This window comes from Tympanuchus pallidicinctus, unplaced genomic scaffold (genome assembly GCF_026119805.1).
Source record: "Tympanuchus pallidicinctus isolate F22 unplaced genomic scaffold, pur_lepc_1.0 scaffold1, whole genome shotgun sequence".
Taxonomy (NCBI): Eukaryota; Metazoa; Chordata; class Aves; order Galliformes; family Phasianidae; genus Tympanuchus; species Tympanuchus pallidicinctus.
In genome coordinates, this window is record NW_026294618.1 from 58,689,534 (window position 1) to 58,707,783 (window position 18,250).

Below are 18,250 nucleotides of genomic sequence, written 5' to 3' on the forward strand. Positions count from 1 at the left end.
TGCTGGAAGCTCGGCCACTGTTTCTGCTTACTGTTGCTCGGCCCAAGTTTGTTAGATCCAGCTTTCTCTTACTTCATGACAAATTAATGAAATACAGAAGGTTTCCTTAATGTGACAGATACATTATCTGACTCAAGTCCAAAGCACCCACAGCCTCCAGGGTGAGTGCCATGCCGGCTGGTTTCACTTAACACATTTAATTTAACAATGGCAGTAGCACTGTACAAGCATACACAGGCACACTTCTGAGCAGTCAGCAGGTCACAGCCCAGCATAGGCCCTGGAGTCCTTTAAACTCTTATCAACCTTTCTTCAGGCTGAAGAAGGAAAGAGAGGGGCTCACAGCACTACACATCTTTTGACTGCTCCTTAAGAGAGTCATGCGGACAGCCAGTCCATACAGAGTCCTACGGCTAAAAGCATCCAGCTCTGCAGTTTCCACGCAGTATGTGAAGACTGATCAGTGCCTGTTTATGCTTTCTTAGATTACATTGCTGAGGAGAAAGTTTAGATAGAAAGCAGCCAGCCTACTTTTCCCATCTAAAGACCTTTGTTATTCCAGCCAGTTTTTAAATATTTACTTAGTCAATTTCTACCATTTTTGATGGTAGATGTTGCTGCAAGTCATTTTATTTCTAGTAAACAAAATAAAGATATGCTCAATATCTTACCCTGAGACCACCAACGCCTCAAGCTGTCAGAATACCAAAATACAACATCACTTTGTTTATTACCATACAGTCAAAGGGTGAAGTAGTCATTACTAACTAACTCTTGAAACAGCACTGAAATTGAAAAAAGTGTACAAAACAATGAAGATATAGGAATACCATTTGTTTTTGAACTTTGACTTAACTACAGGTGCATAACACAAAGGAAAGCACAGTAATAACTACAGAACAACAAGAACTCAGGCTACAGCAAGGCTACTTGCTCAAATACAACAGCAATAAACACTAAAAAAAAAATAATAATAATAATAAAAAAAAAATACAAAAGAGGCTACTTACCATCAAAAGACCTCAAACGCATAGAGAACCACAATGAGATACTTTGGCCTCCACTGCCAGCCCTAAATGAGGTATGGGAAGGGGTGGATCCTTGCTTCATCCCATCTAGTCACTCAGGGGCGTTACATGCATCTGAGCTTCCCTGTGTTGGCCCTACCTTCCCACCAGGTGTTCAATCACTATTTCAGGCCATGACTTGGCATTTCTACAACAAAGTGATAACACCAATACTGGCTGTGGTAAATCCCCCTGCCTAACAGCTAATTAGGAATGACAGCTTGTGTTGATTGTTCTGTTTATATTCTTCGTAATTAAGTGTGGCAAAATCCCTGTTTGATCTTGGGTATTGCACAATGAATGTTACCTGTTGCTTTTCTCTTACCAGCTAAAGAGCTTTGGAACAACAGGAGATGTTTCTGCCAACATTTGAGTCCATCAAAATGAAAAGGTTTGTCTATAATGTATCACTGTGCCACTGAAAAGGTTGTAAAGCAGTAAGTATTATCAGATACTTAGAAACATGAGGTAAGATATCCAATTTTTAATGGTTTAAGGATGGTTCTTAAGTGGTTCTTTCAGACAAAGACTTCTCCTCGTATTTCTCTTGTTATGATATAAAGGAATTCTTCAAAATTAGAACAACCTGATTTTCTGTGTGCGTAAGTTTGACATAGTGCATTAATTACAGTGTTAACAAAGGCCAATGAAAAAAGCTTTGTTCATAAATAGAGGTCTTGTGTGAAAGGAAGAAAAATCATTCCAAGATACGCATATGCTTTTATACTCACCTCCCCATTATGAGTTGCTGTGAACAAACATTCCCCTTAACTTGCTTCTGTTCTGCATAAAATAAAATAGTATTGACTTTTCAGGAAACCACTGATGTTATTCAACAGATGAAATTTGATTAAAAAGGTGGATCAGAGCTGTACAGTAAGCAGCTAGGAGGTGCATTGCGGGTGTGTGTGCTGACAGAGCCCAGCAGCAGCACAGTGCTGACCTGGGGCCTGTTACTCCCAGAGCCTGTCACCCCTGTCCTGGCAGCTCTCACAGGCTCTGCTGGTGCTCTTGCTTCAAACACAGTGGTGCAAGCAGTATTTTCCCTATGTAAATAGACTTGGACAGATTGCTGAAACCTACTAAATATTGATTCAGCTAAGACTTTGAATTAAGGTTAATGTAAATAGTAGATGTAAAGAGTTTTATGAATTGATTTCAAATAACAAAGATGTATTGAAATAGTGTTAAACCCAAGTACTATTTCAAACAATGAATTTAAGCTTACAGTAATTGAATTATGAATATGAATTATTAAGCACAGCTGAAACACAGTCTTAAGGGGAAAATGCACACTGCACAACAGTGGGGCTCCCCAGAGAGTCCTTCAGGTCACACACTGCCCTGGTGCCACACGGCTGCCCCTGCTGCCAGCCCTGAGAGCAACTCTCTGAGTGTACAATCATGGCAGCTGTCAAATTGTCGTGAGTGACAAAACCAAGCAAACCCAACACCTAAATGCACCCAGCACTTAACTCATTCTGCCCTAACTGGGTTTAGAAACAGCACCATGAGCAGCAGCTGTTGTGTTTGTAGGAGTGGGCTGAGGACAGCCACTCTCTCACTCAGGTACAGTCGCAGCCAGGAGATCGTTCTGACTGCAGCAAGAGAAAACAAACGTATAGAAGAGAATGCCTGCTATTTTTATGTGAATAAATGCTAATGCTCAATTCTATTATGCTATGTAACTTCTGGGTTCAAACATAGGGAAAGCGATACACTGGAGATTTATCTCAGGTAAGAACCACAGAAAGGTTCTAACTGCAGATCAAGGAAAGCAGGACACAGGAGAACATCTTCAGTGTGAGCACCTGTGCTCTGTTTGCAGTTACTGCAAGGCATCACGAGCCTCTCCTGTGGAGTGAAGCAAATCATGTGGGTGGGGGCCCAGTATAAGCAAACAGATGAGCTTTCCCCCTCCGCATGTAGGGCAAGCTCTGCTGCTGGTGTAGGTCAGCACATGTCCCCAGGCTTCTACAGGGGATGAGTGGCATGTCATGTGGCTAGGAACGCTAAACCTGATTCCAGCTATTCAGGCAGTGCCTCTAGCTGTGGCCTCCTTTGTGTCAAAACGATGCCACCAGCAACACCTGTGCTTTACTATGGACCGCCTTTTTACCTACTGGTAGAGATGAGCACAGTGGCTCAGGGCATATTTGGACTTTATGGTTTTCAGTATAGAAGAAGGTATTTAATGGAATTGATCTTTGTGTATGTGTTACATGCGGGTATATTTTCCTCTTCATGCCCTACACGAAAAATATCTCTCCACTGATGGCCCACCAGTTAGTGCCTTGCTCTGTGGGCTGCCTTGTCCAGGAAAGGGATACATATGGAGAAAGGCAGGAATGTGCTGGGCTGATAGATATGGATGAGCCATATGGGGCACAGAACAATGGCAGAGTTGACACAGGAGCCATAATGTTATTTTCATGGTGTACGACAGTCAAGCATTTAAGTGCTTCTAAACCGGCAGTTTTATTGAAATTCTATGACAACTATTTACTCAGAAGACCCTGTATAACAGAAAAGCTGAGGGGAGTATAACTTCTCACTGGAAAGGTTGGTTATTCCTGCTCACCGCAAATAAGTAACATGCCTGTGTTTTGAAGCATGTAGGAGTGTATGACAAAGCCGTTTCTTCTTTACCTCTCCTTGACAGATCTCAACCACCTCCACACTGCTAGGGTTGGGGAATGACTGTAGTCACTTTTTCCTGCAGGATGAGAACCCTCAGGAGATGTTGCTGCCTCAAGAATTGGTTATAAAATTCAGCACAATGAACAAATCCTTCTGTATACCAAAAGGTATCAATAACAGACAAACTCCAGGCAATTCAGTTACTTAAAAGAGCAGCATTTGACACTAATGCATAGGGGAAGGGAAGGAAGCTACATGAATGGCTTAGGGAGTAAATGTTAGGCAAGAAAAGGAATGAAAAGGAAGCACTTCTCCTGCAGTGCTCAGTTAGGTGTGCCAGTGAAAAATACATGACTATACAAAGCACTCAGATGGAAATACGTAGACTTTTGTGGATGGCTACAAGATATCAATAACAAATAGGCTGTTAACACAACTCAGTCTTCCTTAGCAGTGTACACAACGTACAAAGCCAGTTCTGCTAAAGAAGCTACGCTGTACATAAGTCTTGATATTTCTTGCTCACTGTTTCTTCCTTACAGAGCTTCGCGTTTTATATAAAAACCAAAAACCTAAAAGAACTTTTGCTGAAGAATTCACTGTAAGCTTTAGTAGCGGTGATAAACCAATGGAACACTATTTCTTTGCAAATTCTCTTAGACAAGGAGAGATATAGTAGTTGACTTCATAGTTTTATGCTAGAACGAACACAAAATGTACTAGATTCAGTTATTTTTCTTTGTTCTTCTCAGTTGCAAATGTATACATAAAACTGAGAAGCAATTTGCTATAAGTGGAGAAGAACTGCATCACAGAGTAAGCATTTTCTAACATGTCAACAGTTTTCTGTGTTAGATAATTTCTCTTTGTCCTGGCATGATTATATATAGACTAGCCTTCTTAAAATACTATGCAGGGGAGCAGAAGTCAGAATGTTTGTCCTTCAGGAGTCTCTCTGCAGACATGGATAAACAATACGGAGATGCCTGAGCCATTTGGGATTCACTCTGCCAGCAAGGCAATTCCACCCCCTCACCTTTCAATGTAAATAACTATCTTTAATTAATGGAGATGCAATATATACTAGAAGTAATGATAGACTGAGCAAATTAACAAAGTCAGGGCAAGATGTTGTAGCTCCGCTGAAGGCATTTGGTGAAGATCTTCCCCCTTCATCTCATTAGTTTAGGTCAGCTAAAAAAACAACGTTAAGTAAAAAAACACAGTTTTCATGCTGTACAACAGTGCTGAAATGAAATACATTCCAGATGTCTGTTACAATAAATAGCTGGAAGCAGAAACCAAGCCACTCAGACACGGAGCTAGCTAAATCTCACATGCAGTCCAAAATGTCTGCAGCTACAGTTACAGAAAGGAAGGACAAACTTTGAAAGCACTTTTCTGATGGTGCACGAATAAATACATGAATGTGAACTCAACAACAAAGTCAATATTAATCCTTCCCCATTCATGCTGTACTGGGGATTTGAAAATTAAATGTAATTTAAAGTTAGACATGATGTAATTAAAGAAAAGTTAAATTTACCAGCCTGTGGAAGCTTCTATTTTCCTTCTCTTTCCCTTTCCCTACTCCTTCTACCTTTTAAAATCTCTTTTAACTTCCGTTTTCTTTGTACCAACCACCAGTGAAATGCCAAATTCCTCTAGCTTGGTTCATTTGCTTCTTTGGAATGACCCAAATGTGAAAACTAAGCAATGCATTTGGGACACAGGAATGCTTTTCTTTCAGCTTTGTTTTCATATTCTGCCTCCTTTTTCCAAATGGCTTCTTGTTCCTCTCTCCCTTCAGATTAAACTGTCCTTAAAAATATCCTTGCAATGGATAGGAGGAAAGGAATTGGGCACGGGAAGTGTTAGATTTCAAGATGAGAAAAAGCAAGGTGGGGAGCCCTCAGAAATGTTACAAGTTATCCTGGGAAAACAAATCTCGAGAGTGGTATGGGACTTTAATTCTAGATCTTCATAATTTCACTCTATATATGGTTCTCATATTTAAAGTTTACTGTTTTGTTTTGTTTTTTCTTTCCATTTTCCCCCATGTGTCCACTTGCAGTTACTTATTCATGACTTGGAACACAAACTGTTTGGAGCAGGGACTGCTGTGTGCTGCTGTGTGTGGTTTCCCCATGTTTCCCCAACGTGGTAACACCACATTAGTGGTGATAAAAATAGCAGTCATCATCCCTCTCTGGAGAATTCTTGTTTCAAAATTTGAGATTGATCTCCCGTTTAAAATACAGAGAACTGAACTCTGTGATTATAATTGTGCTATTACAGAATTTGGGCAGTAGGTGCGCATTGGTTCTTTGAATACACCCATACTACTACTTGCAAAGTAATAAACCAGCACACAGTACAGCTGCTTGTAAGGCTGAACAGGCCCTGTGCGCCACCTCACTTCAGTGCCGAGTTCCTGTTCATTTCCAAGTTGCCTCTGACATTGGCACTATGGACATCTACAGCTCCTTCTCTTTCACATGGAAGAAGGAGGAGACAGTGAGCAATTTCTTCCTTGGTACCAATTAACAATGAACAGCAGAATGAAATAGCTGAGTAAAGCACAAAGACAAACGGTTACAGTAATGGCTTTTAAATGTGGATTGATTTTTCTTCTGCATCCTTCCTTTTGGGCAGTTCAAAACGTGGCGATTCTGAGCAGGTTTTTATTTTTTACTTATTTTTTAAGGATATTGTAGGGAATTACAGAATCATAGAAGTCATTTAGGTTGGGACCTTCCAGATCAACAAGTCTATCCATCGACCTGACCCCTGCTAAATGAAAATCTGTTTTCCTGCCAAAAAGGACAGTCGTCTCTTAGTTCCCAATGTGACACTAAAGGTCAGGAAGATACAGGGACTCCATTTATCTTATTGCTGCTATTTTAATCTGTAAGCAATCTGTTGCTTGGTCCTGTCCAACAACATGTAGCTGATTGATACAATTAAATATCTGGGGGCTTGATTATTGCCTAAAATACTAACAGGCTGCTTTCCCCTCTGTAAATTGTGGGTTTAGAATTTCAAATATTGCACCCTCTCATCAGTTCTTAAACTTCTGAGTTTCGCTATACACTACACATGATTGCACCAGCACAATACCGATTTTTTAAAACTGGAAACACTAAATCCCTCTTGCAGGAACAGTACCAACAGCAGCTCAACTTGCTCAGGTTTTAGCCACAACACAGTAAGTTCACAAGTTCCACGAGCAGGTCTTCTCCAAAGGCTTGAGCAAACATTAGTGGGAGAGGCGAAACCATACACAGACAACAGAGTGAACTGAAGTTCTCATGCTTCACTTGTCTTCCAACAAATGTGTTGTAATATTATTAACCAGTGATTTTGATAATTACTGTTACTATTATAAATCATGTTCAGGTAGTATCTGTGTCAGTAACCTTTCCTCTCTGCTTTTCCAGTTCCCCAGCTAGTTCTATTACTTGGTCCACCTGGAAAAGCAGCAGCGAGGTTACATACACATAGACATTCATACGGCTGGCTGGTGTCTTTTTTTTCTTTCCCACCCACTGTTAAACTGGGCTCAGAGCAGCTCTGAATACCACTGAAGCTCTGGCTGTGACAACTGAGTGCTTTGCCACAGGTGTAGCTTCCCCTGGAGGACTCTGGATCTGAATGCAGAAGAGGAGGTGCGAGATGTCCATAAGAGAGGGCAGTACCGTCCTGCAGAGGGTTTATCCATGGGGTGCCATCAAGTAGTAAAGTGTTAGTAAGAAATAGGCTTAGTACGGGATACTACTTCTACACTGCCCCATATTAAGCAGTAAAAATCATCCCTGAAATATGACTCCTTCTGTGATGAAGACTTACAAGCGAGTTATAATTTGCCATGTATTTCTGGGTACATTGTTATGCAAGGGAAGAAAGACTGCTGCAGCAGCAGTGTGGGAGGAGAGAGATTACTGAGTAAGGAATGCTAGAAAGCGAAATTACTCCTTGTGACACCAGGGAGTCACGTTTCTAACTTGCCTGATAACTGTATGTACTTCAGCTGTCTTGGAAACTGTCACACATATATGAATGTTATAGCAATCATATGAACAGGATGGGCAGTGTGCCAATGGGGTTGTAATTTTCAAGCACCTCTGCACTCAATTGGAGAGGGGAGGAGGATGTCCACTAACAGTGTAATTATATGGCAATTCCAGGGAAGCTGATTATTATTAGCTTTCTATGATCACGATAACAAAGTTAATGATCCAAGATGAAACAGCAAAAATTAGTGCTTGAACAGCATTCAGCAACAAGGTATCACCAGGTGAGAGTGGATGTATCTGAAACCACGTAGTTCCTGAAACTGCAACGGCCATCTCCCACCAATTACAACGATGGATGTGCTCTGTTAAAGCCTGATCCACTTTAATGGGGGAATCCCAGGATGAGAGGCCATGTAAGTATGCAATGACACATACAGTATGGAGAAGCGGGTGGGTGTTTATTCTAAATACCCACATCACGGGGGTATTTGCACCTTTAACCAACAGAGAGAATTACAGGTAGTGAATACAGATCAGTTTCTTCAAGTTGGTTATTGCTTTAACAAAATCTTCTGTCACTTTTTCTAACATCCATCTTTAGCCCCCCCCAGACACAGCAATGAGACTGGATATCTGCATAGTCAGAACTATCGTTTGCCAGCTATGTCTTCCCCTCTGAGGCTCTGTGGTTTTATAAATAATAATTAAAAACGCTTCTCTGTGCTGTGAGAAGGTTCTTCTAAAAGGAGAACAAGTTGCTGCAATACTTGAACAATAGAGTAATATTTTTGAAGGTCATAATAATAAAGTAGGGGAAAGAGAATAATCATTACTGCTCTTTCTTGTAATTAGTTTGCTTTCTGATATCCCACATTGCAACTAGAACATTATTCAAGAACACCCATCACAGTGCTTAACAAGATTTAATGTACATTTATTCTTAACATGTGGAACATATAAAGATTTTATACTGAATAAATGAAATTCATTAAGCCAGAGGAAAAGGAGGAATTTACATCAAGTTTTTTCTTTTTTAACTACATTATCTTGAAATACAAATGCAGATTCTTGTCACTGAAAAATCTTTGAAGTTGTGTTTCTTCCTTTTTTTCCTGTATATATTTTTTTGTCTGTAGACTGGTAACCATTTTCTTAAATCAATCCATACGTAACCATTTCCACACCTTGATTTATAAAGCAAATTGTGATCGGCTGCTCTCCCGAAATAGAGCATGACTTTATACATACAGAAACTTGTACATTACCCTCAGTTGTTGATTTTCTGTGTTGGGTTTTTCTTTTTTTCTTTTTTTTTTTTTTAATTATTTTTTGGAGATATGGCCCAAATGAAAGAAAAATAATTCTACTATCACTTTGTAGATACCACATCATGAAAAAGAAACAAAAACCTTCGTACTTAAAAAAAAAAAAAAAAAAAAAAAAAAGAGGGTATGTTTAATGTACAACTTCTATATACATCACGGCCCTTAGGCAATAAAAAAATATTTTAAAAAATGATTAAAGGAATTGTGAAGAACTGTCATTGTGGAAGGTCAAAAAAAAAAAACCAGATGTAGACAAGACAGTTCTGGTGAGGAAGCAATTGATGTTTATCATTAGGTTTTGTTTCAAAATCTTTCAACTTGAACTTTTTGTTTTGTTTTGCTCCTAGCCTAATGTTACCATTTCTCCAGAGGAGAAACCAGTATCGTTTTGTATTCTGACTACTGACTGACACCCTCCTTGATCCCCTACACCTACATCACTAGAATCTTCTATTGCACAGAGCTTTGGGTGATGGTATACAAGTTTTTTTAAATTTTTTCCTTATTTGAAAAAATAAAACACACAGGAACTTGGTACGTTGGTTACTTTTCACCTTTTTGTTTCAAAGTGGTGAGATTCTTTCCATCATACAATGGTTTGCTGTAACATTTTTTTTTAAAAAGTCACTAGTTCGCTTCCCAAAAAATATGCAATACAAACATGGAAAAGAACATTGAAAAGGATAATCTATGGAAAAAAAAAAAAAAAAAAAGTGTGACCTTTGAATGTACTAGACAGCAACTTTGGTTAAAAAAAAATAAAATAAAAAGATGTACTTATACACATAGACAGCAAATATTAATTTCGTAACTGTTCAAATTAATAATTTCTTTAAATCCCAATTGGTAAATAGTGAATGGGGCAGAGGAGCAAAGATTCTTTTTTTTTTTTTTTAACCTTCTTCCTACGTTGGATAAACAAGAACAGAAAACAGCCAGTTATATGTGACCCTCTAATCTCCACTCACACATGCTTGGCTTCTCACTTATGTCATAACTGCCCAATCTGAAAAAGTACATCACAGATGACAGATGCAACCAGAGAGTTCAGGACAGCAGATATTGAGATATCCAGCAAACGACCCTCGTGCAAAAGGAACTCTGAGCGGTTCTCGTCCACTCTAGCCATGGCCAGCAAGGCCTTGGCTGCCCTGCACATCATGTCTACGCTAGGTGGCTCCAGAGGCGGAGGCTGCATGTGCATGAGGTTATGCTGGCTCTGCTGGTACTGGGCCATAGTGACCCCATCCTCCAGGAAGCTTATCAAGTTTCCGATGCTTCCCTTCTGCACAGCTATTGCCCTTGCTGCTAATGTGTCCCCCTGGGCAAGGTTCGATAAGAGCGCCATGGACATTTCTCGGCAGACCGGGTTTTTGCGGTCTCCAACGTACCTAACTAAAGTAGCGTAGAGTTTCTCCTGACGACTGAATGGGGGGGTGGCCAAGATAAGGTCCACATTATTGTCCTGGATACTGAGCTTACACAGGGTCTCCAGCACAAGTCTCTGAGGCGAAAGAACTGAGTTGGGCCCCACGGTTGGAAAAGGATCCTGTGCCTCTGCAGATGGGCACACCATCCAGTGCAGCAAGCCATCCAAAATTGGCAAACAGATGCTTTCTGTGTAAGCAGACAAGTCTAGCTGCCCAGAAATGTTGGCTAATGTGACCAATGTATTATCCCTCAAGACCTCGAGGCAGTCCCACCACCACTCATCCTTGCTGCAGGCCACCCCTTTGTCCTCCTCTTCCTCCTTCTCATAAGTCTGCGGCGCTCGCTTTCTTTCTGGATGCTCATGGTGAAGAAGGATCAGCTTTCCCAGGATCAGCACCAAGCCTGGATGTTTGGACATTTCGGTGTCGTTGCCAGGCACAAAAGACAAGCTACGGACGATGTTTGACACACAGATGCAACGTTTGGCCAAGGAGTCTTGCCAGTGAGTTATGGTGCATAGAGGAGTCTCATCCCGGCTCCTTGGCTCATCCTCTAGCAGTTTAATATTCCGGTGGCTTTTGGCTTGATGGATCCCAAAGGGAAATTTACTGCTCTCTGTTTGGGAACCAGAGTTTGAGTCTTCTGGCAATGCTCCTGGCCGAGCTGAGAGGACATCATCAATGGTTGCCGTTATACTTTTTTCTTGTTGTTCCTCAAATTCGCCTTTCCCCTCGAGGTCTTTCTTTTTGCTTGGAGAGTTTGAGGGAGGAGGGGCTTTCCTGCGTGGAGGAATCTCCATCTTGCTTTCAAAGTGAGTCTGGATATGCTCAGTTGTGTCACCACCACCAAGCTGCCAGTGGAGAAGTCCACTATCAAATTCCTGCACACGTCCAAGTTTGTCAGATCGATCAACAACAAATAGATTATTTTTCTTTACAATCTTTATTGGCAGCTTGTCAAATTTACTGGCTTGTTTTGGCCTTTCGCTTGGATCAGCAATGGCACCAGGAGTGGAAAAAACAATGCTCTTTTCTTCTCCTTCTACGTTTTCATCATCCCCCTCCTCCTCCTCTTCATCAAAACAGTCAATACATTCGTCGTTCTCCTCTTTTCCAGTAGCCTCTGCCAAGGACTGGCTATCATCTTTCTTGGCTGATTTGTGATCAAGTGCTTTGTGACCTGGATCTCCCACTTCATATTCCATAAGGATTCCAAAAATGTCAATCAGGCATTTTCTAAAATATTCTACTAAAAGCTCAAGAAATCCAGACAACTAAGGGGAGAAAAAAACAAACAAACAAACAACAACATAAAAAACCAAATATTTTTGACTGCATAGAATTTCATATGGAAATGTACAACTTCCTTCCTTCTGCTGTGGACTTGTGGCTAGGTCCCGTATGGCAGAAGTTAATCAAATCAAATTTTTCTAGTTTCTGTCCAACCAGTATGTAACACCAGAACATCATGATTCCATTTGTTTAAGTTGTAACAGGTATGAAAAGCACAGTACTTTTATTCATATGCACTAGCACCTCAGCTACCAGTTAGCCTAGTTGTTCCATCCTGGGAAATGCCTAATATAATTTATTGTCTCTTCAGAGTTTCTAACCCTCTTTGCTTTTCTGAAGTGTGTATTTATTATATTCTGGAACTTGAGAATTCTTCAACTCTTCCTTTGTCTCTCAGTCTCTAAAATCAACTGTTCTGTTAGAATCTGCAGTTCAGGTTCAAGGCACTGATACTCCAGATTAATAAACCATCTCTATTGGCATGGCTCTCTTTTTGCCTGGCAATATTTAACAATTGTCACTGGAGCCTGGTGGTGCAAGTTATCCTTCAGAAACAGTTTTCATTTAGCTTTAATCCTCTTAATTAACTTGTTATCACTTTCTCATGGAAAGGCAGTATTTGACTCGGTACTAATTTACCCTCAGTGGCTTTATTATTAAAAATTCTTTACTGCTATGATACATTCAGCCCAATTGCCTGCCTTTTAATAGTTGCTTTAATTTTGGGTTAATAGGTGTTTAGCAAAACGTAACCTTTCGCCCATTCTGTATTCTTACCATTGCCAAAAATCCCAAAGAAATGAGAACAAACAGGCGCTTATAAACTGCAGGATTTATCAATCATCATATGGAGTCTGACTGACACTGGAAATCAAGTTCAAGGCAAAAGCAACCTCCAAAATCTAAAATAATCCGATATTCTGTGCAATTTGCACAAGGTGTATTAGTGCAGACTCTAACAGAATTCAGAGGAGACTCATCTCCCTTAACTCCAAACACCTGCAACAGTTACAAACCTAATTGTCTAGATTCTTTTTATAATCAACGATCTTTTAGAGGCCATTTCTGGGCTATGATTCATCTGACCTACTTTAGATCTTTATTGTAGGATGAGATGAATTATGCTACAGATATCCCTAGTTCTAAAGTTAGGTGGGATGAAATGTATCATCTGTGTCTGTATTTTTTTTAAAAAAGGTCATTATATTTTAAAACAGATGAGTTATACTGTTAGTAGCCAGGGAATGAGTGGAGCAGAGAAACTGCACAAATTTTAGATTATGTGCATTACCAAAACGCCATCTATAACAACCACCTAACAGGCTGATAGGTAGAGCAGAGTTGAAAAATGCTGGGAGGAAGAGAGGCAAAAGCATACACTGTTAAATCGTATGTAACAAACCTGTGGACAGACAGTGGATTTCAGCCTTTTAACTGTTCGATAAACCTAGTATTTTTGTACAAGCTTACTTTGTGGGAAAAAGGAACAAAAAACCCAACAAAGTATCTCACAGCCTAGCATAGGACTAATGAGTAAGACAGATAGCAACTGAAAGATAGTCTCAAATCTAACATAATTCTGCAATAATTTTTTCTGAATCTTCTTTTAGACGAAATTACTAACATGCTGCTATTTTCTGGATTATCCTCATTCAACAACAAATCTGAATTTACACATTAGTCTTTTGCCAGTGTTAAAATTCTTACATTCCCATGTATCCCTTTCCACAAAAGATGCTCTCCTTTTAAGCTTACTATTTCCCCGATTCCACCCTCAAGTACATTTTGCTACTCACTGTTATCAATCATTATAAATTGAAGTTTTGCTGTATTCTGACTTATGTTAATATATTTTAAGAGACTTCAGCATTTTCATATCTATCTTATTAGCATTTTCTTTCCTTGGAAAGTTTAGAGCTGTAATGCTTTCCCACCTACCTGAGAGAGGTTGAACGTAGCGACAGTGCTATCATCATATAGAAGAATATTAATAGTGTCTAGCGCCCAGGTACTTTCAGCCAAAAGACCAGATTTAAGAGACATCATCACTCTCCAGGCCTCAGGAGTTACTGGAGAAAGAAAGGATAAGCATAAAACAGCATTAGTGCAACCTTTGAGCGTTGAAAACTTGGTAAGTTTTGAAAGAATAAACTGCGACATTCTGAGGATGCAAAATATACAGGAAATAGCTACTGAATAGTTACTGAAACATGCTTAAGGCCATGGTTTCGCCGCTTAGCCCTGTTATGCTTTTCTGTAACTCTTACTTAGTGCTAATTCTGGAGAGCATTTTAATGGGCCATTATCCTGACCTTGCAGAAGAAATCATCTTACAAACTTCTGAGAAGCTGGCTATAACAAACAGTACATAAATACAAGTACAATGTAGTACAAGCCATGAATATGGGAACCTGAGGTATGGGAACTTGAATGTGTGAAATGTAACGGGAATTCAAGATAAGAAGATACTTAGGAAAGAATTTGGAGAGAAACAAAAGTGACAAATAATGTGGCCCGAAAAAATGGGCTACTCAAGTAAGGCAGACGCTGTAAGGACACAGAGCCAATAACTCTGTTGTGAGCTTCCATGGAATGAGAATGTGGAAATCTTTGCTCACCTAAATGTTGCACCGGTGATTTAAGAGATATTCTGATGGATCTTTCAACAAATAGCATTTGGAAGCCCGAGACAAGCTTTATTTTTAATGTGATGTTATACTTTTTGAGAACTCAGGTCTCCATATAGAAAACTGATTTCATATAACGTTGAACTTGCTTGTATAAGATTTGTCATCCACACTGATACTTTTGCTACTACATTTTTAGTGAACACATAATAGTTACCAAAGTTAATTACTTGTCAAAGCAGTCTTAACATGTAAAAGAAAACAGAAAAACCAAAGTTCCTTTCTCCCAACTTGTTTTGGCATTTGTTTTTATACTTACCAATATCTTTTGAGGTAATCTTTCGTCTTGGTTTTAAGACTGGTTGCGATGCTTCTACGGAGCCTGGGGGGAAGGTGATTTCTCGCCTAATTGGTGGTGGTTGGGGTGGAGGTCCTGTGACCTGTGACACTGGAACTGTGGGTATAACCTTTTGCATCTTCATGGAGGGTAGGAAAGGAGACTTGCTTGGAGACATACGGTTTTCCAAAGAGCGCTGGAAGGATGCTGGACTCGGAGCTCTAGAGATGTGATTTGGCATAGAGGGTGGTGTCTGGTAGGATGACTGAGGAGGCCGAGTGATAGGCTGCATGGAGGCTGAGGATGACATATAAGAAGGCTGACGTTGGTTGACATGAGAAGGCCACTGACTCTCGTGGTTTATCCTCTGGTCAGGTACCATCATATCATCAGTGCGATTCATCCCTGGATACGGTGGGGCCTGTGCAGGGCCTCCTGGACCTTGCCTATTCTGGTAAGGGTAAGGCATATCATTTCGTGTTGGCCACATGTTCTGCTGAGGACCTTCAGTGGAGGATGATGACTGCATGGGGCCACCAATCATTTGGGGAGGTATTCCATGCTGCTGCATTTGTCCTGGGCCCTGCATCCTCTCCCTGTTATACGGATACGGATACTGTCCCTGCATAGGCCTCCTATCAGGCCCAGAGTAAGCATTGCTGTACTGGTTATACATTTCTTGTTGCTGGTTGCCATACTGCATGTTATACATATCCCCTTCATGGCGCTTGGCTGGAGGCCCATACATGCCGTCCATGTGTCGCTTGTAGTTCTGAAAAGAAAAATCAGAAATAAAATTTGTCACTTTTACTACATACACAATAATAGCGATTGGCTGCAAGCTCATTTAAAAAGCTGAAGGCTCCTAGCTCTGGAGGGCTTGTGCTGATTCCAGTCAGGCACACATTGCTGTGATCGAGGCTTTCTATTTTAGCCTCTGTTGTGCTGCATTTATAACTTAATTTGAAAAGGAAACTTATCCTTGGGCTGAATTTTTTTATGCTTGCTCTTGTGTTCCCTCCTTTCCCTTTCCTATTCTGTCTGTCAGAAGAAATTCCATTGGCCACTTAAGACATGCATGAAAAGGCAACAGTCCTCACCAACAAGATACTTTCATTCCTTTTTTATGCTCAGTCTGCTAAGAAGACAGATTTAAAAAAAAGTCAAAACTACTCAATGACTTTATCTCTTAAAGGGACAAACACTGAGTGAACTCTTAAAATAACAAGATACGTTGCAAGCATGTATGTCTGAATGCTAGATATTATGACAGTGCATAATAGACACACAATATATTTACCAATGGGAGAAAACATTCCCCTGCCTTTGTTACTCCACACAATCCTCTGAAACACACCTGCTTGGGCAACCAGCCCTCCTTCCGAAATCATCCTAAACACACTGAATTTATTGCGAGATTACTGTAGCAACTGCTCACATCGAAATGTTCTATTCTGACTTATGCAGGTTCTTACACTGCTGATCAGTAATGAATGAAGCAACATTCCCCTCTTGTTTTTCACCCTCTCAATTGGGGAATGCTGTGTGAGGTAAGTTGTTATATAGTCAGGGGAGTTGGGCTGTGAATAAATCATACAACTTGTCAGCATTTAAGACAGCAAGACAAAAAAGATGGGTTGTGTTTTGAGGAGAAAGTAAGTGGTAAAGTTTGCAGGGGTCCTTAGATCTTCAGGGAGTCTGATGCACAGTTCAAACTACCTCAAATGCTCTCAAGCAAGAAACGTTTGAATTAAATTGGCAATTTCTGAATATATGATGTGTGGTAAATTCAAAGTTATGGTTCCCATGGTATCTATATCTACATATAGATAAAATTCTGTATGTATTCTATATGGGTCAGTTAAAACAGCTCTGGGATTCATAAACTCATCTTCCAAATTTGGTGCACATAAAACTGCAACTGCTGAATTGCTTGAAAGTATATGTATTTTTAACTTGCTATAGAGCTGCCTGGCTACCTAAGAAAAACCTATTTTCAGTCTTACATAAACAACTTGCTGTGGTAAATCTCACGCTTTGGGCCAATTTATACATTAAGAACTGACTCAGTAGTTGCCACACCTAAAAAGAAGGTGCTTTTTCTGCTACTGTGATTCCACATGCTTAAAGCAGACACCCGGGAATGAAGCAAGTGCCTTTTTAAAGGCAGATCAGAGCTGTGTCTATGCAGTGGCAAGATGCTTAATGGCAACCAAGTGCTGAGGACAGTGATGCACCTCAATTCCTACTCCTGTGTGAGGGTTCAGCAGGTGACCAAGGCTGCACAACGTGTGTCTCTCCACTGGGAAAGGGAAGTTGTGAGACCTCGCAGAAGAAAAAAATACACTAACACTGGTAACCTGCCGTATAACAACTCTCAGCCTGTAAGCATTCATACAAGAACTGAAAAACTGGCTCAAAGTACTTTGCTAGCCCCAGGGGTTCATGCACAAAGCACCTTCTTCCCTGCCATTCCCTAGCCTTCAGGCTATGGATAAAACTCTGAAAGGGTTATTTTTCACATTCTTCTTGAACCTAGGAAATTGAAAGAATATTGTGGGAGCAACCTGGTCTTTAGCTAGGTCAAAAAGGGGAATGCTCCGGGTGTGGGAGCCCCCTCTGGGGGGAGGGACAAGGTCAGGATTCTCACCCTTCACTCTTCTATGTTTTTTTGCATTCGTGCTTGAATGCATTATGCATTCAAGAGCCATTATACAAAGCATATAAACAGCAACAGAGACAGGGCCCAATGTATCCTTTCAGAAATTCTGGTTGAATCTTTGCTTTAACAAATTAGTTCACATACAACCTACATATTTTAGCATGGAGTATCACTAACTCTTCTATTATGCATCTTTGCAATTTCCCCACTAAATCACTTTGGCTGCTCATATATGTTCACAATAAAGAGCAACAAAAGTTTTTTGATTACACTATTTCAGAGATTCTATGAAATAAAGAGATAGGCAAGAAATCAAACTTTGTAAACATTTTTAGTACAATGTAACCTAAGATCTCCATTTTTTTTTCTTTTTTTTTTTTTTTTAAGTCTGAATTTCCTAGTGAATCATAGTATCACCAAGCTTGGAAAAGCCCCCTAAGATCACCCACAGTCCAACCATCCTCCTTGTCACCAATATTTTCCACTAAACCACACCCCTCAGTACAACATCTAAACGTTTCTTGAACACCTCCAGGGGCGGTGATCCCACCACCTCCCTGGGAAGTCCATTCCAGCAGCTGACCACTGGCTCAGAGAAGTGAAACACTAACCCAGACAGAAAAGGACTACCTGTAAGTAGCTGAAAACAAGTGCATTTTGATAACTGTATCACAAGGAAATGCTTTCTATTTTGGAAGCTAGCTGTAATTATTCTGTGACTAGAACTGACTTCATAACATGCAGAATGAAACTAAAACCTTGTTGAAGTCATCAGAGTTTTGTCATTAACTTACAAGATGTTATTTTGCCCACAAAGCAGTAATGATACATCTTACAAAAACCTTAATTATTA

General features: G+C 40.2%; 1 protein-coding gene and 1 long non-coding RNA gene across 9 annotated transcripts in view; both read right to left on the reverse strand.

Moving 5' to 3' along the window:
* Positions 1 to 1,104, reverse strand: part of LOC128081549 (uncharacterized) — a 44,961-nt gene extending 43,857 nt beyond the window's left edge. The window contains exon 1 of the long non-coding RNA XR_008207223.1: positions 1,011 to 1,104. This is a non-coding gene — a long non-coding RNA (uncharacterized LOC128081549). The remainder of the gene's footprint in view (positions 1 to 1,010) is intronic.
* A 7,532-nt stretch (positions 1,105 to 8,636) lies between these two features.
* ARID1B (AT-rich interaction domain 1B) overlaps positions 8,637 to 18,250 on the reverse strand; it is a 317,889-nt gene continuing 308,275 nt past the window's right edge. For all 8 annotated transcript variants that reach the window (XM_052684763.1, XM_052684754.1, XM_052684719.1 and 5 more), the window contains 3 exons: positions 14,718 to 15,507; positions 13,710 to 13,840; positions 8,637 to 11,752 (listed from right to left, as the gene is read on the reverse strand). In XM_052684763.1, coding sequence (XP_052540723.1) covers positions 10,040 to 11,752; positions 13,710 to 13,840; positions 14,718 to 15,507 — 2,634 coding nt within the window. In that variant the 3' untranslated portion in view covers positions 8,637 to 10,039. The remainder of the gene's footprint in view (positions 11,753 to 13,709; positions 13,841 to 14,717; positions 15,508 to 18,250) is intronic.